The sequence below is a fragment of the Pezoporus flaviventris genome, unplaced genomic scaffold (genome assembly GCF_033815535.1).
Source record: "Pezoporus flaviventris isolate CSIRO_AGI_PZ_B2104156 unplaced genomic scaffold, CSIRO_AGI_Pfla_v1 ptg000041l, whole genome shotgun sequence".
Lineage (NCBI taxonomy): Eukaryota > Metazoa > Chordata > Aves > Psittaciformes > Psittacidae > Pezoporus > Pezoporus flaviventris.
The window spans coordinates 8,691,297-8,715,633 of record NW_026892589.1 but is presented as its reverse complement, the minus strand read 5'-3'; the positions used below and the strand labels follow the sequence as shown (position 1 = coordinate 8,715,633).

Below are 24,337 nucleotides of genomic sequence, written 5' to 3'. Positions count from 1 at the left end.
CACGTGCGTTGGTGCAGCTTGTAACCTGCATGCTCCTGCAGTACAACTGTTCAATGCCACTGAATTTCTGACAAGGAGTAAAAAGGGTGAGGGAAAGGAGTGAAGAAGGAATATGACTTGTGTCTGCCTGCAGCAGCACAAGCACGATACCTGATGTTGTGATGCTGTCCTTGGCAGGCTGCGGCCAGACTGGCCCCATGCGGGGTACTCCTGGTGTGTCAGGGGAGGCAAAGGAAGAGGCAGGGAATAACAAACATTACCTTCCCTCCCTGGGGGGAACAGAGACAGTGGCTGGTGATGCAGCCATAAGGAGCAATGCAGAAGATATATCAGAAACTCTGTAGCCGACTAGGTACCTGACAGCTCAATGTGACAAGGTAACAAGAAAACAGATCTCGTGAGAACTGCTTTGAATGTGCTCAGTACTACTTAGGAACAGGCCTTGGAATTTGCTTACTTCTCTTGAAGCCCTTTACCTTTGTCCTCTCCTCACTCAATCATGTCCTAAAGGAGCAGAAGAATTTGAAGTGCAGTTCTTCTAACACATGCATGTGCTGCAACTTCCAGTAATAATTTCAGGCTTTGAATTCAGGACAATCAAAAGGAAATACAATTAAGCCCATTTAAACCAGTGACTCTCAAACATCCAAAGGGGACACTTAGAGCCTCCTGCCTCAGTTTCCCCTTGGTCAAATGAAAGCATACTTCTTTACCTGCTCCCCCCAAGTGCGCCAGGAGTTACGTGTGTGACACGCTCTGAAGTTACTGAACTGTTTTTCTGCTAATAGGAAGATATTTGTGCAAATGACAAGTTATTAGACATGCAGAGGAAATCTAAGTGGCATTTTAGGTAGAACTATGCAGCTACAGTTTTACTGAAACATGCAAATAGACTATTTTATTACAGTCAAAACACTTGAATACGTAATACACAGCTGCACCTAACACAGATTTCACAGGCGGATTTTGATGCTTCTCTGGGTTCTCCTTGGCTGTATTTCTCCTGCTATAAATTCTGTATGTCATATTAAATACGATTTTTGAGGGAAGTCTGCCTTTTCTAAGCCTAAGATACAAATAGAAATGATGGATACCCCACTCTGTCTTTGCTTTTTCTTTCTTTTAAATAGCTAACACCTTCCCGTTATGTTGGAAGTTACCAAAGGAAGGCAACTGGCACTTTGACCAATGCATTTGCACATGTTATATACACATCTAACCCTGGCAATCCAATCTGGTGTTCATGGAAGAGAAACAATGACATATGAAGATGCAACCATGATTGGTCTGTATGGATCTAGACTAACTGCAGTATGCTACCAACGAAACTACATATGGAGCTCTAAGTTACAATAAATGTGCTAATAAAACATTTCACCCAACCTGCTTCCCTATTTTAACCATGTACAAAACAAAATTTGAGAGAGAATCTTGGAACTTTTTCAGGGAGACTTATGATAGTTTTTTTGAGATATATTATTGGGTTTTGTTTTCTTTTCTTTCCTTCCATATGGGAATGACTTCATTTATTCATGCAGAAACAGAGCAGGAGTTCAGCTCCAAAATAATGCTGAAAAAAAGGGCAGAACAGTACGGTTAATGGCTATTATCAAGTTCCCAACTCCTGGCAGCCAGTATGATCTAAAGGTGTCTCACTGTACACATGCTCCAAAACACTGCCATGAAACATGCCCCCAAAGCTTTTAAAGGGCACCGAGTTAAAGGGAACGACGTACCTCTGCAGGATGTGCTTTTAGTTCTGTTGCTATTGTTTGGACAATTGCCCACAGGTGTCCTCCTGCAACATGAGCTAGCAAAATGCTCACTGCCACCAACACCAAAAAGGACAAGACCATAAAACTAAGGCAAGCTTGAGAAAACATTTTAGGGTTTACTTGCACAGGAAGATCAGGTGGCAACAGATGAACAACTCACCTGCTTGCTATTCTGACTCTGTACTAAATGCCCATCATGCCCATGGACACTCACGCCTGTGTATTTTCTGTCTGTGCTAAGGGATCTGTGCCCCATTCCAGCTCCTCCATGCAAGGTCTTATTCCTCTGTGAGCTCTTTGGGGGAGAAGCTGTCTCTCCCTGCCACCTTCCTGCAAGGTGCCCGGCCAACAGTGCCTTTCTGAAACATTAACTGCAAAACAAGTAAGAAGAGCTGGTGCCCCCTCCTTTCAGAGGGCATTTTCTGCCCTCTAGAGATTACAACTGTGCCATTCTCTACTGTTTTGCCCGCTACATGGGTAATGTTATCACGATAATGCCATTAGCAGAGGGCAACTTGAAGAGGAAGGGTAGGAAACAGACTGCTCAAGATCATGCAGCTGGTGAGTAATGCTCAGTATTCCTTGGTATACAACACAGTCACTTTGTCTGGGGGCTCCTCTGCTGTGGATATTCCCATTGCATTACGCAGACCAGTAAAATGAAATTTATAGGAGGCTTGCATTAAAAACTTCTCACTGGTGGCTAAACAGATGCTGCCCTAAACAGAAAATAGCTCATCTCTTTCACACCCAGTGCTAAATTGCCTTTTTTTCTGTGTGTTACACTCGGTGCAGATAATGATACAAGTTTTTGGCACCAAAGGAGGGAACCTCCATTTGACAACGGGTAAATGCATTATTCCTTCCCTGTTCCTGCTCCTCAGCTTAGAGGTATCTGTCACACAGGTCAGCTCAACATGCTTTGCTCTAGTGAGGCAACGCTATTGCAAGGGTTGTTATTAGTCAGTTAGACATTTCTTTAGCAGGCTGCAAAACATACAGTAAAAAATGTTCTATTACCTTCCAAAGTTTTCCAGGCAGAATTAAAAGAAAACAACCTAAATCCCACAACACCTTCCCCCTCCAAACCCACCACTCATCAAAGATCAGCTCTGTTTTCCTCATGCTCACACAGTAAGAACACTTCCACCTGTCAGGGATAAGGATTTACATGCCCCTGTTTGGCATCATAAATAATGGTGACTTCAATTTTCCTACACAGGTAACACCTCAGCGACAGATGGCAAGTTATATATCTCAATGCTTACGATCCATCTCCAGACATTGTGCTCAAGAATGGAAGATCCTGTAAATCTCACCTCTAAGGTACATTTTCCCACATGAAACGGTTTGCCTGGATCTGGGAAAACCCTCCAGCCACACAACCACATACAGGAGCCTTGGCCACAGCCAAGGAAGGCAGTTTGGACTATGGGTCCCACATCCAGAGGCTGCCCCTCCACAACTTACCCAGGCTGCTGGTCTGAGTCATGGAACCCTCACACAGAACACACTTCCTTGCTCTGCAGAAGGACAGACTAAAAGGATTCCTCCTATCCTAAGAGCCCTTTATACCTAGCAGAGGGTCAGATTAAACCTCTCCTCCCCAGAGAAACAAGAACAACCTGGGGAGCTAATCAAAAGGTCAGTTAGCAAATGGGCATCTCCCTGCTCTGGGAACAGCGGGTATCCTGCAACACAAGCATCCTGCAACACAAACGCTTCTGCATTTCATTTTTTGAGTGGAAAAATGATGTTTTCCACAGCACTTTTGTAAGAGTTCTGAAAAAGATGGCTCCAAAAACCTCAAAGTTCACCTTTTGCAGGTGTGCTGGACCCAGCTAAGGACTGCTGGCTGCTCACCTCTGGGTACACAACAGCCCAAACCAGGCTTCTGGTAACCCGCATCAAAATGTAGAGTTCTACAGAACATCTGGAGTTCTAGATGAGCTGTCATTTTGCAACAGAAAACATGTTATAAGAGAAAGTTTCTGACCAGCTGTAGCTCATCTCTAGGCTTCATCATTAGGCAAGTGAAGCCTATTTTAATCTCAATGCCATTAGCACAGTCACCTTCTAAGCCTTTTTCCTCTCTCTCTTCAGTTCTCACTTGTCACTGCAGAGGAACCTGCATCAGATTTAGACTAAACCTGCAGAGAAGTGGCTGAAAAGAAAGCAGCAAAGAGTAAGGAAACATTGTCTTTCCCCAGTTCTTTCACTGTTGATCTCTTTCTGAAATTTCCAGCCTTGTGCTTTTATAATGTCCTACTACATGAAAGAGTTTGTAACATAAAATGTTTCACTCGATGGAGCATGATGTGATATTGAAGCCAAATGGCCAGATGCTCTTTCCTGAGCTATTTCCAATGCTCCCAATTTAGAGTGGTTTTAACAGTGTTCACAAACTCTAGTCCTACACTTTGCTGGCAATTTCATGCTAGAGCACCATCGCACTGTGTTCTGATAAAACCACTGCTTTTCATTCAAGGTTACAGTTATCTTCAATTTAATAAAAATCAAAATATAAAGAAAAAAGGCACACTGTCATTGAAGGAAATTGCAGCCAGGTTGCAGTTGGATTATCACTCCAGAAGCAAGACTGTGTGTCCCATTTAGAGTACAATTAAAGACTATCTAAATGGTCTGGTCAGAGAAAAGCCCAAGCACCCCAACTTAATTGGAATGGGTCAAGTGCCCATTTTCACATCCTTCTCTTTCCTATGTGAAGACCTTTTCCAAGGAAAATCCTCCAGTTTGAATCATGGTTGATGTCACAATGTGAACCCTGGTGCTGGCTGTCACATGGAATTCAGCCTGTCCTCTTCATCTGCTTTTACATGGCTTCCTTGTTTGCTGATAGCAGCGCATCTCTTTGGTTCACTGCATGAAGGCACAAGCGTCAGTTATGGGAGGATGCGACTGCAAAAGCCAGGACCAGAGTAACCAGAGCTGCTAACAGCTTTCTCCAAGCTGTTAGTACAGTTACTGGCACTCACATGCTTTGGCAATGGGGCAGCAGTGATGCACGGTGACTTCAGACACTCCAGGGTTCAGCAGCCTAGGATTTAATGCTTGTGTGAGTGTCCTCACTTACAACTAAGCCTGTCTTCTTTTCCAGACACAAAGCATTGTTGCTATATACAAATGTCAAGCCTAATCTCATCCTGTTTGAATTAATGAAACTCTGCTGGAATTAAAAGACGCTGAACATTTAGACAGGCTGAGGACCTGGCTCATCTTATATGCACACCACCATAGAACAGACTACTCCAATCCCTACTTTGAAGGGGGAAAGGAGCTGTGAATTAATGTAATCCAGGCACCATGAATTCAATCCTTTCATGATTTCTTAATGCTTGACTTTAGAAGCTTAACATTCTTTTACCTTAGAAAACGCCTATCAAAATGTTGAATTAATCTGGAATTGGAAAAGAGGACACTCTTTTACTTACATGGCTTATCTGGCAGGTGAGACCTAGGAAATATATCACAGAGATCTTTGCAGCCTATGATAGGGCAACTGCCAATAACAGAAGATTACATTCTTATAAGGATTTTGCTTAGGCAGGGCAGAGTTCAGTGTATAACTGGTCAGAAACATTTTAATGGCATTTAACTTCATGCTGAAAAGACAGATTTATCACACTCCATTGTGAGCAGGCATGTCCAAGGACAGCGCGCACTACTATTTCACATGCCACCAACTGTGTATTTTGTTAACACCATTTAAATGACTGAACCTCATCAAACTCAACCCCTTTCGTTTAAAACTTCTCATGTGAAACCAAATTAATTTTTACTAAAAATTACAATCAAGATAATATTGAAGGGTTTTGATTTACTGAAATAAGACATTTTGATTCAGCTGTATTTTTGTACCGTTTTCACTTGTATTTTACCACAGCATGTGACAAAAACCCTCTCATTTTGAGAAACTCTCCAGATCGGGGCCCCTACTTACCTCTTAGCTCTAAGGCTGGGAGCCTGGCCTCACAAATCACACAGGGTTAAAAGCATTGTCCAGAACTGAGAATTAAAGTTTGCTATACATAAGCTTTGTGACATTATTATGACAGCATACCAGCCCAGAATCTGCATTTAAAACACTGACTGCTCAAAGAAATCTAAATCTCCTTAGCTAAAGGTAATAAAATCAGGTCAAGAACTCACTACTCAACAATCTATCATTAGCACTTCTGTTTGGAGAAAATGCAGCTCATCTGGTTTTAAAGTAAAGCTGGGCCATAAAACACAAGTTTGGAGAGTACATGATTTGCTTGCGTATGCAAGTGTTGGGTAACGACTTTCATTTCCTCATTTTGAGATTTCAGTGCATCTGCACCACGAGTTTTTACAGGACACGCTGTATTTCTTGCCCAGCTCAGAGGTGGGACTGCATTTCTATACACACAGCCCATGCCTAAGTTCAGCTAGGCAGCCTGGCCACCACAGCGAGGTAATCACGACAGCAGAGAGCGTGAATGAGCCAAGCTTTTATCCCATCGTCAGGCAGTTCTTTTCGGCCTGATGAACTGTGCCATAACATTGTCAGTTCCCACGACTGGCCAAAGTTACTGTGGACACATCTGCATGAGCCAAAGCCACAACTAACTGCAAGCACTAAGTTGTCACTTGAATTCACCATAGAGACGATTTGTCACACGCGTACCTAGGGACATCTCCAACTGATTACTCTGGCCAGGACCTCTTGAGCAGTAGGTTTAAGATACCTCAAACTGGGTAAGTCAGCAGTTTGTGTGTGTTGGTTTTGTGGTTTGGTTGTGGGGTTTCAAATCCCTGAGTTAACACTCATTCATCAGCTGATGCAGATTCCCTCTTTTGAGGTGTATCACAGTCCTATTAAGAATACAGTAGTACTGCCAGTTGATGCTAGCCATAAAGAGAAAAAGCTTAGCTTTCAGTTGTCAGTGTGGTAATGTATTTTTTATTTAATTTGTTTGGATTCTTAATGGTGGAAGCAGAATTTAATTTGTCCTGGAGCATCCTTTAAAACAAATGGTTGATCACTTCCCACCCACCATTACAGTTGATGGGTACAAAATAAAATGAACAGCAATTCATTCACCTTATCACTGGAGCACCAGAGGAAGAAAGAGATCCTTAGTGCAATGATTAATGACTCGCTATAAAAAGATGCATCGTAAACTGATTGTATTAGGTTAAATCATAAACTAGGCTTTTAATGTTTATATGATCCCTTTCTAAATAACTGTGTTGTAGCTCCCACTAGGAAAGGAACTTTCATGACACTTGCAAACAATGCAATTTCTTACAGGGTCATAATTTGGGACCCTCACTTAAAGGGATCCCTGTATTCATCTCAAGCATTGCTTCAATTTCTTTAACTATTGGGTATCTCTCTGTTCTACAGGTCAAAAGACCATCTGATGTCCAGGAGCAGCAAAGATGAACATGATCTATTCTGAGTTTAGGGTGTCTTCTTCAGGCACAGACACATCCCACAGCTTTGCTGCAGGAGGAAGGACCATTGCTTTTCTTTCTCTCTGCCTACAGGTTGGGAGGTGAACCACAGCTGGAATGAAACCAGGATACAAGGAGGCAGAGCAGCAGTGTGGTGCCTGCCTGAATGCAGTTAAGAAGCCAAGTTGCCTGTGCTTGTGAAGGGCACCCCATCCACAGAGGAGTCAGCCACGATTTGACTTCATAAATTCCTGGCCAAAATCACCTTTTAGGTGCTCACAGACAATTCCCATCAACTTCAGTAGCTGGTTGGTGAACACACAGAGAATAGCACCATTTGTCCACAACAGAACACAGTCCTGTATTTAGCCATCTTTCACTGAAACTGTCATCTTTGAAAGACACAGTACAAGATGACATTAGGTAAGTGTCCATCTATTCCTCACTACCACAAGCCTGCAATCATGTCCATCTCCCTTTCATTTCCCAGAACAGCTGATGCTTTTCTCAACCAAACCAGAATCTCCTGAGCTTGGCAAACAGACACTGGCTTCACTGCAAAGCTACTCCACTGGGAGAATGTCACAGCTCTAACCAATATGAAAGTTACTCATAAAATAACATGAGTTAAAAAAGAGCAGTAGAGCCCTAAGCATTTTCCAGAGATGTGGTAGCTCCATCAGTTTATGCACTGCTTTGTCAACACAGAAAATCACTCAGGCTAATTATTTAAGTATTTCCATCTATGGAATTTAGAATACGGAAAAGCCAACAGTGAATACCCAAGATGATGCTATTTTAATAAACAATAGTTTTAAGGGGGATTAGCTGTGTTATCAAACAGTATCCTCCCAAATCAGCTCATCAGTTTCACCAACTCTCCCTGTTTCACTTTATTAAAACAATTTAAATGAAGGTTCATTAAATGCAATGTAATATCATTCAGACACTCCAAACCTAATTCCTTTTCTTTTAGTAGTAACATGATAATAGTTTGCAAAAAAATTTCAAGGATTATTGTCACAGCTATTTTAAAGAGGAGCTGTTTTCAAACAGTGCCACCACTTCCCCACATTTTACTATTTCTTATTATATTATTCCTTGGTCTTTATTCATTCATGCATTTATTCCTTCCCTTTTCTGTGTTTCACTGCTCCACACAAGCAGAATCACACATGGGCACCAGCATCCCCCTGTGCACGTGTAGGGATACGCCAAATATCTCTGCATGGGTCAGTGCAGCCAGGCCTTGGGAAATGAGGGATTTTTTGTGACTTACTTTGAGATTCTGGAGTTAAAAAATTCACAGTGATTTTATAAATATCCTACAGAGAATGGAGAAGGTTCCTGTGCATTTTCACACTGTTAGTTTCTGACAGCTCTGAAAGACACACAGGAGGGGACCATGCATAGGACTTGCAAATTAGGAGGTAGACACTGTGTATTACTTACCCTGCTAGATCCAGGCTGAAAACAGAGTAACAGATCCATGCTACGGACATACAGCTTATTTCAGAATGAACTCACTCATAATCCCGTACTTACATAAAGCCTTTTAACAGCATGGTTAATTATGCTTTATAAGGCAAAACCCCCAAATACTGCCACTGCCCCACAGCAGAAAAACCCTACAAAGGATGAGAGCTGGTTTTTCAATCCCAGGTTTCTGCAGACTTTAACAGGTTCCCTACCCCTGAAATCCTGCCCTCAATCAGTTCAAATCCTTGTCTCTTCGAACAAGTGCCATTTCATAATCCTATTAAAACCTTTGCCTCTGTTTACCAGGAGCCCTAATTGTACTCAGCAAGTTCTTCTCGCCTAAGGAAGAGCGACAGCTTTCAGATTTCTTAGGAGGCTTATTCATCAGCTACGCCAGAGTTTTGCCAGAGTGTTCAATCTATTCTGGGAGCAGCCATGTGGAAAAAGTTTCAAACAGCTCAAAGCCCTGCACAATGATAAAGGAAAGCTCACACAATCCTGGTAATAGCCTGACCCTCTTAAGGAAAATTGGATGATTTGTGGTAGCAGTTTTTCTGTCCCCTATGTGAATTCTGCACCTTAAACTGTAAGCAGTGTATTCACACAGTCCCATTACAAACCCTATCCCTCTTGCGATGCTGGAATAATAAATACACACCCATATGTGAAAATAAACTCTTGCTGCAATGACCTTCTTCCTCAGCCCACTGGTGTGAAGGAGTTTGTAGCAATTTTAGAAGAAAAGAGTCAGATAAAGAATGGACTAATTTGATGTTCAGTGTTTCACCATGAGCAGAATATATGCTTTAATGAGCACATTACATGCACCAGGGACGTGTTACTGTGAAGCAGGGAATAAAGAGTAAGGGAAAAATAATTAAACAGTCAGCTTTATAATGAGGAAACTGTGTTCATGCAACATTAAGTGATCTCATTTCAAGTGCTAAGCAAAGACATGTTCCTTGGACTTCAGAAGGACTTGCTGGCAAGTACCACCTTAAAAACAAGGGCAAAGGATCACAAGCATCAAACCTCCTAGAAGTCCAGAAGCACAGGGTGGATTCATGCTGTCTCAAAGTCACTGGTCCATACTTTACACTTACCTACCTGACAGGACTGAATACCTGTAACTCCTTAATTCTGTAAGGAGGAGCCTGAAAGCTTTAAAATACCACAGCATTCATCATGCATGCTATGTAGAACATTAGAACTGACTCCTACCAGCCTGGCCTTAGTTTTCAGTTGGTACTGCATCTGCAAGACCACAAATATCAGTTCTCTCAAGGCCAGTAAGGCCAGGAATATTCATTTACTGGGACTGTCAGTACCAGATAGCGTTGCAGTATCAGTTACTTTAGTGTAACTAAACAGTTTATTCTGATGGGCCACAGCTCCCTGTCTTTATTTGCAAATAGACATGGCACAAAGTCTCTTCTTTGTTACTCACCCTCATGCCTAATTCAATGTTTTCTCCTCCATAGACCTCCATACCAGGGTCAAGCAAGCCAATCTCACCAAAATACTCTCGGTCCACTACAAACGAGCATCCAATCATGGCTGGTGTCCTGCATGGAGAGATTACAGCAAGAAATTAGGTTGCTTATTAGCTACCACAGAACCCACCTCATAACAAACGTACACAGGCAGAACAGTTCTTAGCCTTTGAGCTTACATTTTACACATATCTATTAGTGTGCAATTACATTCCACTTCATCCCCCAATGGACAGAGGACCTTGTGGGACCAGAGCCAACTTAAACAACTAGCACAGTGTCACGCACACTTGGACCAGCTGCCTGTGAGGCAGACATAAGATGCAAAGTGAAGTTCTCTGGGCATGTAAGTGAAGCATCAAGCTGCTTTTCCTTTATTTTATAGGCACAACCTCTGTGCTGCAGCTAAAGTTCACCAGCACACAGAGTAGCACAAGAACGAGACAACACTTCAAGATTAGCACACAAGAAAACCCCATGAGCTTTGTCAGAAATGAGAAGTCCCTGTACCCACATACTAAAAGTAAGCGCATGTCAAGAGCCATAGATCAATCATGGTATGAGGTCCAGCAAGGGACTCCTGGAGTCAACTCTGGCAGATAAATTTCAGCCTTTGTGAGGCTGTTCCATGATTAACATTTCTGTCTTTGCTGAGGTCAGCCTTCAGAAAAGGAAGAATTTTCAGATGAAGAGAATCTGCCCCCAGTACAACTGGGTGATTTCACATAAATCATTTCCCTTCTCTGGGCATCAGTTTCTGTATGCTTAAAACTATGGTTCTGCTCTCCTTTACAAAGCAATCTGAAACCTGTCACAGAGTGTGACATGAGCAGCACTACATGACAACGGACTTTGAGATCATTTACTATAGGAACACAAGCATTATTTCAATGCAATACAAGCTAGTGACATCTGCAGTTTTCATGTGCCCACACATTCTCTGTATCTCCAGTTTGGTCACAACACCTGCATCTTCAAAATTCAAGATAGGAACTAGATTTTCCTACCATAGCCCCCAGTCAAGAAATACAATTAACTAACTTCAAGGTGGAAAACCAAACAAGAGCCTGCAGCTCCATGTTCGACTTAAAGGTTGCATAGTGCCTACTGCAAGATTATGGGTAGCTATCCTGCAGTCACATCTATGGGATGTACCAAGGCCCTGGAGGCAGGAACCCCATTTTAGCAGGATCCTGACAGGCCAGACTGCTGAATCAGGGAAATTGTAGTGTCATTTGAGAAACGGAACCCTTCTGGAGCTGTCATAAAAGAAAATTGTGCTCCCTCTTGCATTGAAAGGGAGGTGATTTTTAGGCCATCTGGCAGATGCAACATCATTCCTAACGGTGCTATTGTAAAAAGACATCAGGAACAATCAAGTTTATACCTATTTTCTAGTAGAATACAGAATGCTCGATCTATGGCCCAAGCTTATATATATACACCATGAAAAGGCCCTAAGGAAACAAAGATGATGGAAAAGGTCTAAAACCTATTCTAAGAAGTCTCCTTTGTAATGCACTAGCGTTACACTGTCACTATCAAGTCTCTTTTGTCCCAGATACCTGCCTGTTTCTTCAATTCGTACAGAAAGCCATTCGCAAGGTGTTTGCCCACGACATCTGAGAAACATATTTATGAGGCAGTTTCATACACATGTGAAAAACTGCCCTGGCTGAGAAAATGAACACATTTTTTACCCATGGATCCCCCCGGCAGCAGCAGGTGGTTGCTGGAATGATGTTACCACACCAGGTCCTTTCTCTCATCAGCAGCTCACCATTTCTACAGGAGGAGGTTAAAAAGGTTTTGAAAATAACCAGCCAAGATATGGTCACAGAAAACAATTCTTTGCCCCTGGGCCTAAAGCACACCCCAGCATTGCAGAACACAGCCCAACCTAGGGCAGGAACTGTTTGGCACCCTTGAAAAGATTCATTTGCTGAAGTACTTACCTGTAACGGGCTCTGCTGTGGCACTCACATTACTGGTACTGCTTCAGCATCTCCCTTTCTCAGTATGAAAGCCATTGCAATCACTCACAAGCCTATGCTGCGGTGCACACTACCCCTCTCATGTTTTCGCTGCATAATTGAAAAAGGCAGTTGTTGATAGAAGCACATTTGATTGGCACTGTTCCTGACAAAGAAGCTGAAATACCTTGATAAACTCTCATGTTCCCCCCTTATAGAGTGAGATACATTCCCTGGATCATAAGCTGAGGGGACACAATTCAATGGCAGTTACAAAGGCAAGCATCTGATGTTACAGATGACTTTGGACTCAAGTGGGTCTCTCAGCCAAACCCCTGCACCCATTCAGTCAAAAAGGCTGGAGGAAACTGAGGCTACATGTCACAAACCCTACAAAGACACTGCAGCAGGGTCACCACCACTTCCATCTTCTGTTGATGCATACATTTATAAATCAGGATCTTTACAGGATGGATGGCATTTAAAGATTTGAGTTATTTGGTAAAATGCATCTTCCTGCTTACAGTTCCTAGACCATACCTGAAGACAGACTTGCCTAAAAAGGCTGAGAGCTCAGCACCAGACATATCCAACATGGATCCCACTGTAACATCCTCCATCACTGAGAACTGTATTTTAGTCTACCAAGAAATAAATTTGGTATAAAAACTGAAGTAAAAGAAGGACATGGCCAAGGAAAGGGAATTCAGTGGCTGTGAAATAAAACAAGTCTCTGAGGGAATATTTAGGTATTTCTTAAGTGTCAACCATGGTAAAGAAAGGGGGTGCGAGGGGGAGAAACACAGGACACTTTTCATTTTCCTGCTGATGTATTTAAAGCTAAACACAGGCTTCACTAGATGAAGGCCTGAGCATCACTGCTTTGCAAAACTGAGCTGCTAGCTTGGGCTTTCCAGGCCCTCCCTCCCCAAACCCTCTGGAGGCAGCTCCTTACAGCAGTAGGATGCTCCCATGAGGACGTTTCTCTTTCCTTCCTAATGAGGAACGGTACAGCCAGGCTTTCCAGACTGCTCTCAGGTGCTGAAATCTCCCTCTGGGGGATGGATTTTTGCAGCTGTCGGCTCTGACCATTAAAACACTGACTTGTTAATTGAATGGGGGTGGGAAATAGATTTTAGATGTAACTGCATAATCATCACTCACAGTGGAATGCCACCAACGACTGCCTTTGCGTCTCCCTCTCTCTCTTCTAGCTGTTATTTCTTCTCATTAGACATATTCAAACACAGGCTCCACAAGCCTTCATGGCTTATTCAGAAGAAAATGAAATGTTTTTAGGAATGAGCAACAATAGCAGTGCAATGGCAGAAGGAACCACATCAGAACTTGCCACTGTCACTGCCTTTTGCTACCTGAGTTTGGCTGCCTGCTGCCACTGCTCTGCACAGCAGCATGGCTGCGACCCCAGCAGCTGAACTGAGATGCCTATGGCTCTGCCCTGGCCACATCCTGATGTGATGGAAGAACCTGCCTATGATGCACAGTGCTGAGTTTTCTGCATACCAGATGTTCAACGCTTCCATCAGGCTCAACCAGAGTTTTGGACACGCAGTCATCAAGCCCACGCCCCTAACATCCCTGTGCTTTGAGTGACCCAGCTGTAAGTCAAGTGTAATGTGATTGCACAGCCCAGTGAGCTGGTAACAGCGCTGTGAGCTGGTGGACCCTGACTATTCCCCGCTGTCATTCAGTGAGTCACCTCCCTCTGCCTCCTTTCTCCATCTGTGAAGCACACATAATAATACTGGCTAAAGTCTGGAAACTGCTTCAGCAGTTTAAAAGGTAAAGATACACTTCTAAGAGCACTTCAAGCATATAGGGGGATACTTCTGTACTGGACTACAGTGTTACATTTACCTACTACAAACACTTAAAAATCACCCCTGCTCCCTAAAAAGCATGAGACCCTCACTTGTTGTCATCACTAGGTTTTCCAGGACCTGAAGAACTTCAGTTATCTACCACTTTCAGTACAGCTCAGCAAAGCCTTCCCTTGAAAGTTAGACATGGATATATGAGCAAAAGCAACTAGGTTAGTATGTCTTAAGCTCTGCTCAATAGCCATAGGGCAGCAAATGAGAAGGTGTGTGCCTCAGCACTTCACAGTTTCAGAGCAGAATGTATTAACCTAACCCGCACTTACTTTATGTAAAAGGACCTTCTCCCTTAACTAATGCACTTTCTAATGAAACAGTGACATTTTTAGAGGAAGGTATCACAAAACAGTAATTAGAGGTGTACTGTTCTTTACCAGAACCTCAAAGGCGTTGGGAAACTTGACTGACCTGTGGAATACTCTTTGACACAACTGAGGATGCTAGAAGCATTAATTATAACCAACAGCAGCACTCAAAGGATAATGTGTGAAAGACAGCACATATTTTTTTGCAGCTAAAACCTTAAAATGCAGCATAGAATAGTACTGATTCTGCAGTGGAGGAAGATACAGCATAGTCAAGTTGTGGAAATGACCTGACGGGATAGCTGTAAGCAGGGGAGAGCCATTGCTCTGGGTAATACCTGGGGAAATGGAGAAAGCTTCATGATGGTACACACTCCCAGCTGCTGCAGCAGGTACAGGAAGGTGGCTATGAGGGAAGAGAGGCAGCCTATGGAAGAGGGCAGTGCCTGCTATGGGATGGGTGCCAGAAACAGAAGACATCATGGCCAAAAATGAAAGCCTCTTGCTATAGGCCTGTGTCCCAACTGTTTCATTTTAGGAAGATCTCCAGGAACACAGCTTTGTCTGCAGAACTCCAGCAGGCTTTGGCAGAACTCCGACACTCACTTCCATAGAGAGGCGCATTCCCCTCCTTTACAGACAACTGAGGGATGTTGCCTGGGGGCTTCATCAAGAGCAAGTGAAGAAGAAATGGATGAGCACCAGACTGACATAATGCACATGATATGGTAAAGTTTGCCTCTCCCCTTCACATCTTTCTCCCTCTGCCTTAAGGTCAATGTGCCTGTAATCATGTCACATTTGAAAGAGTTTTCAGAGCATACAACAAGTCCAGTTTCCAGGATAACGGCTGCATCACCATCGCTACACAGACCAGCATGGGGCCTGACTGGCCCATGAGGAAGGCATGCACACTCCAAGCTGAAGCAGGCAGCACAAACCATCTCACTGAGGGCACATCAGGTGCTAATTTATACCCATGAGCAAGACACGTGTGCTTTCTGGAGCGCCTGATCCAGTGTGTGTACATACACATTCCTACTGGTAGCCAGCTATGGCATATTAAAGCAGTAAGTGAGAACATATGAAACAATGAAATGTACCACTGCTGCTATAGGAAGATAAACTGGAAAGATGTGCAGTGCTTGGCTGAGTGAGGCTGACTGAGGTCTCTAATGTTACTGGCTGCTGATCAAGAAATCAAAACACAGGGCAGCCCATCATAACCATGGCAGGTGAAGGAAGATGAACCACAGCCAGAGCTCAGGATTCCAGAAACCTTCCTTGCTGTCTCAACAGCCAGTAGCATCTTCTCAATAAAGAAAAAAACCCAGCTTGTTTCAATGCATAGTCAAATTCATTAGAAACCCTCTGAAACAGGAATCCTTTCTTACACAGTTTGTTGCCAGATGATAAGGACGGATTTGGGCACTGTGTTCTCAGGAACACAAATGGAAAATGATGTGATGAACACAGTGTGTCAAAATAACAATCCTCATTTAAATCTTCACATTAGAGACATCTTACATCTCAAATGTCAAACATGAAAATGATTGCCTGCAGAAGGCAACTCAGGGAACATCAATTGTTCTGAATTTCAGAGTATTAATGTGGGAAGAAAATAAGAACTGACTTTAAACAGCATCAGAAATCCTTACCAAATCTGACACTTTGTTCTTGCTATTTTTTTCACCTTTGTTTGCACTTCAAGGCCACATCCCCTCTGTCACTTGGACCACAACAGCTGATGTGACATTTTATGGTGTGCATTTGACACGACTGCTTATAGGGTGCCCCACTGACTGGAAGGACAGTTCCTGCTCCTTCCCAGCAAGGCTCTGAGTAGGATCACACCACTGTTAGTGTTCAAGCAAGCAGAGGATCAGGCTTTAAACAGAAAACATCTGAGACAAGGAGTAAGCATATCTGTTGTGTAATCCCAGCATAAAACACGGATCGGACTCTAGTTTCTAAAAGTCTTACCCAACTCTGCAGATCGATGACATTGATACAATGCAAACATCAGAAATGCCAGGGCTCTGATCCACACTGATAGGAGGGTAAGCTTTTTTTTTTTACACTGAAAATCTTTAATCCCTTTGGCGATCTGGGAGGAAGTATTCAGCTACACCACCACCAAAACCATTCATGGGGTTACTAGTTATTAGCTTTTTCTTCTACAAAACACAGAGAGACAGAAAACAAACCCACTACTTGCTGGAGACAAAGGAAGCCTTAAGAGGGACAGTGTACCAAGGACTAAATGAACTTGCAGTTTTCATGCTGATGAATGGCCCTGCAATCTTACGAACATACTGAACAGACACACTGAACAAACACCCTCGGTGTGGACCAGTCTGCATGCCTGGCAAACTAGATTGACACAGACTAGTCAAGGCTGCAGTTCATGGTTTGGAAAGCTGGTTACGAAACCAAGATGTGTGCCAAAACAGAGATTTTTGGAAAGGTTCTCTGAATTCCCCTTCTTTTTGAAAGTATACGTTAAATTTTCTACAGCTACTAAGTTCCCATCATGGATGCTTTCAAATCTATATTTCAAGTACAGATTTCCTGAACCTTTTCATCAACAATACTCACAAGTTCGCTCTTTCCATTACCATAACTACATTGGCATATCACTTAAAAGCCACAGAATTGCACTGTATTTCTATAGGCAGGCATAACAAGACAGCACAGCCAAAGGCTCTAGCAAACCTACCCAGATGCTACTGCTTTGGAGGCCCATCAGAAGTCAGTGCAGTGTGGCTATGAAGTGGATACTTTGCTCTCCCAGATTGCTGCCTTCAAAGCACATGTTCCCAGGGAGACAAGTGCTCATGGTTCAACGTTGGTGTCTCTGCATTTCAGGGCATGTAATTCATAATTTGCAGGAGAGACACTTATGCAATCATAGCATCTCAGTGCTCCTGATATTTGCCAGCAAGGGTTGGGCACTCTCCTCCTTGTGCTGCTTGTTTCATCTGTCTCTGAGCAGTTTATGCACTGTTTAATTGAAGGGTTTCTTCACTTGGGTTCAGAATAAAATTGCTGCTCTCAGGAGCCAGCTACTTATGTGCATCAGATTTTAACATCACTCACTGCTTAAGTGTGGACCTTATTCACGCCTGTGTCAGCCCAACTCGGTGCCAGTACAACTCCAGCAAGAGCTTGAACATAAACCTGAGAAAGCCCATGGTTAATCAGGCCCTGTATTGCTGAATAAAACCTGTTATCCCATTACAGGGATGACATTCCTTATTCTCTATTAAAAAGGTCTGTAGTTCTATTTCCAGAAGTGTTTTGCAGATGCAGCTTCCATACTTCAGGGAATGCTTGAGCTACCAGCACTGAAAATCATGTCTAAGAACTTGCTGAGGTTAACCTCTTAGTTCAGTTTTATCCGATATGTGATCATTGTCTCCAGAACAGAAGATACTCAAATACTAGAACAACTCATACGGGAAATGATGCAGTGATTTCACGTATAAACTGGAAGTTGTGAAGTGCGCAAAACTTTTCAGGAACAGAAGACTAAACCCCTGATTTCAGGAATAAAAGCTTTGGCTTTTATTTTTCTTTCATCAATAAACTGCTTCTCAGGGCTGAGTGAAATAGATACAAAACAATGGGAGGAGACCAGGGCACGCTATCCAGGAAAACTGATTGTCTAATTAATTACTTTCCTGCTTACTGAAGTTTCAAGCTGAGCAAAGGGTCAGTGATGAAGGACTGTGCTGTCCTGTAATGAACATGTCATGTAGTTTTGTTTCTCATTCACACAATGTTTCACTGGCTTATAAGTCATGCCAGAGTCCATTGGAAACTAAAAGAATAGTTAGAAAAGATCCTGTTCTCCTACTAAGGGCTATAATGTGAATTTAGAATCAGAGAATGGTTAGGGTCGGAAAGGACCTTAAGAACATCTGCTTCCAACCCCCTCTAGTTCCAACTTGAACCACAGCACATGCACTTCTGTGATGCAACAAAGAGATACAACACACGCATCCACAGCTTTGTAGAGCCATCTGTTTTCTTCAGTTCCATTTTGCTATCCCCGTACAACACCTATAGTCTTGCTTCACTTCCACTCCCCCTCGACAAACAGCTGAGATGGAAGCATTCCTTGTACCAACATGACAGCACATGGGAGATTTACCTGATGGGAGCTGACTCATCCCCTTTATCGAGCCAGTCCTGCGGTGGGATTATGTACATGCACCAGAGGCCCCAGTTATAGCCGTGGGCTGCGTTGGCGTATTGCTGCACTTCGAAAGTGTTGTACTTGATATTGTCAATTGCTGGTAGGATGATCCGCTTCCGATCTTCTTTGATGCGGGTAAGTGCAGGTTCCACCCTGAGAACAATAAAACCAGCAAAATCTTTTACAGCCATCCAGTAATCCCAGGCCCCCTTTGCAGTCTGATAACACAAAGTTCTCTAATACAGACAGCAGTAATCCAGCCAGCCAGCAGCCCGTAACACAGCGGGATGGAACACGGGTCATCATCATACACTGAAGAGGCTGGAGACTGGTGTGAGATACTTCACATAGCAACAGCATGTGAGTTATTCCTTTTATGAAGCTATCCCGGAGTTGAGCACCACAAATTTTTACCGAACGCTTGTTCTGTCAGTTCATTTTGCAATGGACGAGTGTTTAGAAACAATACCACCAAGAGTAACTAAACGGTTTGCTAATGGCTACACCACCAGGATACCAGGTAGCCATTAAATACCTGCTCTTCCTGACAAGGCCTGAAGAACAAAACCCACGCCAGGGACTGAATGAATCTGAAGGTTACTCAAAGGTTTTAATCTTGTTTCCTAAGGGCTGACCCCATCAGATCTAGTCTGAATGACAAGTGTGGCTGCATTCTGCCTTCTAAAACCTCTTTGGTGATGAGAAGATTTCAATTGCCAGATGGTGCAAAAGCAGTGAACTGCAGGAAACATGCCATCATTTCAAAAGGCTTTAAAACAGCGATGTGCTTTCAAGAAGCTACATCCCAAAGTGTTTCAGGAAAGTAAAAAGCTTCAGTGCAAACATTCATTTCTGACCAAGGTAGTCTGAGGTTGCTATGAATTTACAGAGAAACTGATCCAAAGAGGTAGCAGACTTACATAAGGGTGGAAAGCACTTCTCAAAGCAGCATTAGAAACAGCCGCTGGTTCACTCCTTTGTAGCTGTTTTCCCTTGAAAAAACCTTTGAAGATTTTGCAAAGCTCTCACATGTATCTTTTAGGGAATGGTGGTTTGCCATGATTCACAGAGGTAGCAGGACTCCAACACTGATCTTTTCTCTTTTGTTGGTGGTTAAAAGGCAACTGTTACTTCGCCCTTCCAAGTTTGTTACCTCCTATTTTGTTTGTTATATTTAGTTTGTGTAGGCCAACAGAAAGTTACAAGTATGAAATTAACTCAACCTGTTTTCAGTCTTCATCATCCAATCTCTTCTGTAAGACAGCAGTTTCTCTGTATTTGAATACAGCCAAACTATTTGTCTTTTGCATACACAGACTCCATGTTGCTTACATGAGGTTGTGCACTGCTTGCTTTCCCTTCTTTTTGCCCCTCCTGTTTCTGTAAAAATACAAGTAGGTTCAGTGAAATCCCTGAGTACTGATGATGAGCTACTTACTGCAAATAAACCATCAGAAACCAATGCCGTAAGAGCATATTTGACAGAAAGACATGGTACCACAGCATTTCATTTGGAGAGAAACTGAAGAGAGTTAAACCAATTCTATTTAGAATCCTCCAGAAGAATGGCATTTATCAGCTGGATGCCAGTAACACCGAGCATGGAAGTTTTAATGAAAAGGATGATGGGAAGAGAAGAATGACATTGCAAGTTGCAGAAATTCCCCCCCCTGGCCAAGAAGGTTATGAAAGAGATGCTCATCTCGGATGCAAATATATTGTTTGGTTACTCTACTTGATTTACTCTGGGAATAAATCAATGCATCGCTCATGACTGGAATAGCCTGAGGTCTCTCTTACTACTGCCTGCCACCTGCAGCTTGGCGCAGTACTTCTGCTGCCAAAGCGCAACCCTCAAGGTATCAAAGACCTCCACAGAAGCATGAATGTGCATCAGCCCAGAGGATGCACAGTCGCTTCAGCTCAGGCATTTAAAGAACTGCACTCCAGACTCAAAAGAGATTTGTTTGTTTGTTTCCTGTGGGAGAGACAAGAACCAACTGAGGTTCAGGACAGTGCAGTACATGATTCAGAATGCCAGCGTGTATCATCCTGAGGCCGCACTCATACACTCACATGAAGAACCAATGTGACCTGCCAAATCAGGATAAGGCACTTCCGTCAATAATACAAGATTATATTTATGAGATTAACTGTTTTAAAAGCCAGTGGGTGGATGGCAGAAAAACTCTTGCAAATCCAATAAAGCAGAGAAGAATGCAGAAAAACCAAATCTGCTTTGTTCTTTCCATACTGTTATCTCTGTTTATCAGCCCAGAGAAAATACAGCAGAACAATGGAGAAGTCAGCCAGACACCCCTCTCCCATCCGGAACCAGGTGCCTCCATGCATGGCTGTTGTAACCCCTGTGCTTAACATCAGCAGGAGGCTCTCCCACACCCTTCTGGCCTCTGAAACAAAGGCTTTCAAAATAGCAAACAATGGGTATAGATGTCACTAATGAAAAGCCACTAATGGTTTTACTCTAAGAATCCTCCTCTCTGTGATTGTGGAGCATTTGCAGCAGAAGCTTCATTACAGAGCTGACTCCCTTGCAAACCAAACGGCATCTTGGGAATTCACCCACTTCTGAAGCCCCTGAGCACTGCTTCAGCAGATCTGGTGCAGTGGGCAGGTCACAGAGCAGGAGGATTACATTCTCCAGTGAGATCTGGTGCACATCACAGGACAAAGTTGCACCCAGTGACTCCCATAGCATGCACAAAATGATTATGTTTGGGTCTGCAAAGCAGGAAAACTGACTGCATGCCTTCTGAAGCAGGAATCTGTAAATGGGTTTCCTTTGTAAGAATCAAATTGTCATTCTTATGCATTACCATCTGATTCTCAAATGCCTTTGACAAGCAAAGAGAGACTGGGAACTATTTCCATCTCTCTTGGTTATACTTCTTTAGTCACCATATCCTCAAGTCCTCAATTACTGAGATGCTTATGTTGATACAAAGCAAGACGGTTTAACCATCACACTTTATCCTGAAGTTTCCATTTCTTTCTACAGTTCCTCCTCAGGTGCTCATTTTGCAAGTATTTTCCTTTGAAGGGTAGATTAAGACTGTGTAATGAAAAAACCTGAAAGAGATATAGATTTCTTCTCCCTTAATGTCACATGTCTGCAATAGACACCCCACATCCAAGGTAATTGCCTCAAACTTTCATTCTCAGAGAGAGAGGCAGAGGTTGGCACTTTTATAATAAGATGCTTCTCATAATAATGTAGACACTGAAAATAGGTGAGATTAATAATGTTCCAGAGGACCTGATTTTGAATACAAAGGGAATTTAGCCTGCTACTTTGCAAGGCAGCTTAAAATCAGATTGCTGAAAGTGTTCCTCCAATAATGGTTTGGGAAAGAATGTGAAGAAAATATTTAGCAGCCACTCTGAATTTTCAGCCCTCAATCATATTTGTGATTGTGTTCATCTGCCTTGTGTCTTGGAACTGCTAATCTGGGTCCTTATTTTCTTCGTTACAAGAAGAATCCATTCCCTGTGCTGGGGCTGCTGTCACACCAGCCATCACCAAACCATTCCTGTCACTCTATGGTTGACTGAATTCTTGTCTTTTTCCAGTTGCATGGCTTACATTTCTTACCACCTGACTTGGTGTTTTGCATCTGAATGTCACAAGGAGGGATCTCTGGAGTGAAATACAGCAGGCAGATCAAAATACACAAGGAAATTTCATTAATCTCTATCAATCTATTAACTTGAAACCTCAGATTTTGAACTTTTGCAAAATCGGAGGTGTCTAGAAGCTGTCCATGTGATGGAAATTCTGTTTCAGTCCCCTGCACTCAAGAAATACAAATGTTGAATATATTACTACTTCAGTAAGTGCCGACAGCTCTACCCTCAGGTTACAGAAGTAAAATGCCATGGCAAGGTTGTGCAGTGACTTGGTATGAAAGCAACTGCTGGAACTTCCTTTTCTCCTTTTCCCTCTTTTCACCCAGTGGAGGTGACTTTCTTTCTCTGTATCCACATGTGAAAACCTCATCCCCGCAGGTATTAGGAACAGTAAAGGTTCAGTATCTGGATAGACTGCAGCAATGTCCAGAATATGCTCGCACCCACAAGTAAGGGAGCAGGCTCTGAGTCACAAATGGAAAGAGACAATCTAGTGCAGAGGTGTTCCCCGTTACTCAGCACAACTCAGAGTGGAGGGCCTGTTAATGAAGCATTTTACACTGAGAGGTTTCACACCTTGTCTTGCCTGATCAGGGACAGCAGAAACAGCAATGGGGCATTCAGACCCAAGCACCAGCTCATCCCAGTGAGATCCACAGGAACATTCAGATCCCAGGTTCTGCCCATGCCCTCTGCACCACTGACACTGCTCGTGCTCTGTTCTCCTGCCTGCCAAGATCCCTAGGCAATGGCCAATGAAGGACTATAAGCTTGAACAGGAATGGGTAATGAACTGTGCTTGCATTGCTTATCTTAGGTAATCCATGAGGTACAAGGGGTTCTTTATTGCTATTCATTGCTAGCAAAATCCAGCCTTGGAGTAGTTCTGTTAGGCTCAATAGACTTACACAGTGTCTTTGTCTCTGTAAGCTGAGCTGCACATTCACCAAATCCTTTGTCAACATGGTGGGTAATTCTGGCTTTGTCTAATTGCTTCAGGTTTTTCAAAGGATTATGATTAAATCTTTCCTAGTAATTTCTATTTTTTTCAATACTAATTTTAAGCTGCTCCATTATTATGCAGATTTACCCAAGCTCTTTATAGACACCAGTGTTCCTTCCCATTTGGGTTTGGTTTTTTCCCTTTTCTTGCTTTTTCCACTGTGCATCTGCAGAAGTCAGGTGCTCCTGGCAGCTCCAGGACTAGAAGTGGAGGAGATTGCTGAAGTCCAAGTATGTTCAACATGCTGTGCTGATGAGCTGCCGTGAGTTGTTTGAGTATTTCCTTTTCCACATGGCCACTGCTGGCAGCGAGGCAGGACTCTGCCTGATTAGGTACAGACGTGAATTTTGACATCCATCTCTGTTTTTCACAGATGCAAAAATATCAGGTTCCTAGCCTGTATGTGAGTCAACATATTTTATGGGCATAGAGCAGCATATATTGTTAACAAGTTATTTACTGAAGCAAGAAGAAAAATTCTCCCAGGCATATTCATAGACATGATGTATTTCAGCACACTAAATATAATGAAAAGATTCAGCTTTATAGGTAGTGGATCACATCATCCAGTTCTTTGTTCCACCTAATAAAATCCAAGCAGACAATTCAGGACATAAGAAGTTCCTCCCCTCTGTCCTCTCTAAAAGTATGTATCTGTCAGTGTCCTCCTCTCACTCTGCATAGATTTCTGGTGAATGGCTAAAGCCAGAAAAGAAAGGACAATAAATTTAGTTCTCTTATAGACTCCACTAGACTAAAGGGTAATTTTCATTTAGGTTTTATTTATCTGGAGCAGCTCCAGAAATGCAGTAACACACGGCTGAAGTCTCATCCCCAGGACTTGGCCCTGTGGTTAGGAGTGCTTGGTTGAAGCTACACAGAGCATACTGCTGTCCATGGTTTTGGTGGGCTTCCCACAGGCACAAGGATGCGCTGGGAGGAACATCCACAGCGGGTGCCTTGGTGACTGCTCCTAACGGGGAGCTAGTGGAAGGAAGCTCTGATCAGATGCAAGTTTACAACAAAAGATATGTCAATCTGTCAGACTGTGGAGCAGATCCATAAACACAGCCCGTGTATTTCATGCATTTAATGCTTTTGCCTACCAGTGGGTCAGTTT

The 24,337-nt window shown here is 43.0% G+C and overlaps 1 protein-coding gene and 1 long non-coding RNA gene across 7 annotated transcripts in view; one reads left to right on the top strand and one right to left on the bottom strand.

Annotated features, from left to right (window-relative positions):
• The window catches only part of GALNT9 (polypeptide N-acetylgalactosaminyltransferase 9), a 225,730-nt gene that overhangs the window by 54,445 nt on the left and 146,948 nt on the right, over nucleotides 1-24,337 (bottom strand). For 4 of the 5 annotated variants that reach the window (XM_061466120.1, XM_061466121.1, XM_061466122.1 and 1 more), the window contains 2 exons: nucleotides 18,522-18,719; nucleotides 10,144-10,261 (listed from right to left, as the gene is read on the bottom strand). In XM_061466120.1, coding sequence (XP_061322104.1) covers nucleotides 10,144-10,261; nucleotides 18,522-18,719 — 316 coding nt within the window. Of the gene's footprint in view, nucleotides 1-3,245; nucleotides 3,290-10,143; nucleotides 10,262-18,521; nucleotides 18,720-24,337 lie in introns of those variants that run through there. The other variant, XM_061466123.1, reaches the window with a different exon arrangement.
• On the top strand, nucleotides 5,854-8,162 carry LOC133275870 (uncharacterized). Of its 2 annotated transcripts, none has more exons than XR_009745712.1 (2): nucleotides 5,854-5,919; nucleotides 7,311-8,162. It is a non-coding gene; the product is annotated as an uncharacterized LOC133275870 (long non-coding RNA). The 2 variants fall into 2 exon arrangements; XR_009745711.1 differs by lacking the exon at nucleotides 5,854-5,919 and adding an exon at nucleotides 6,408-6,515.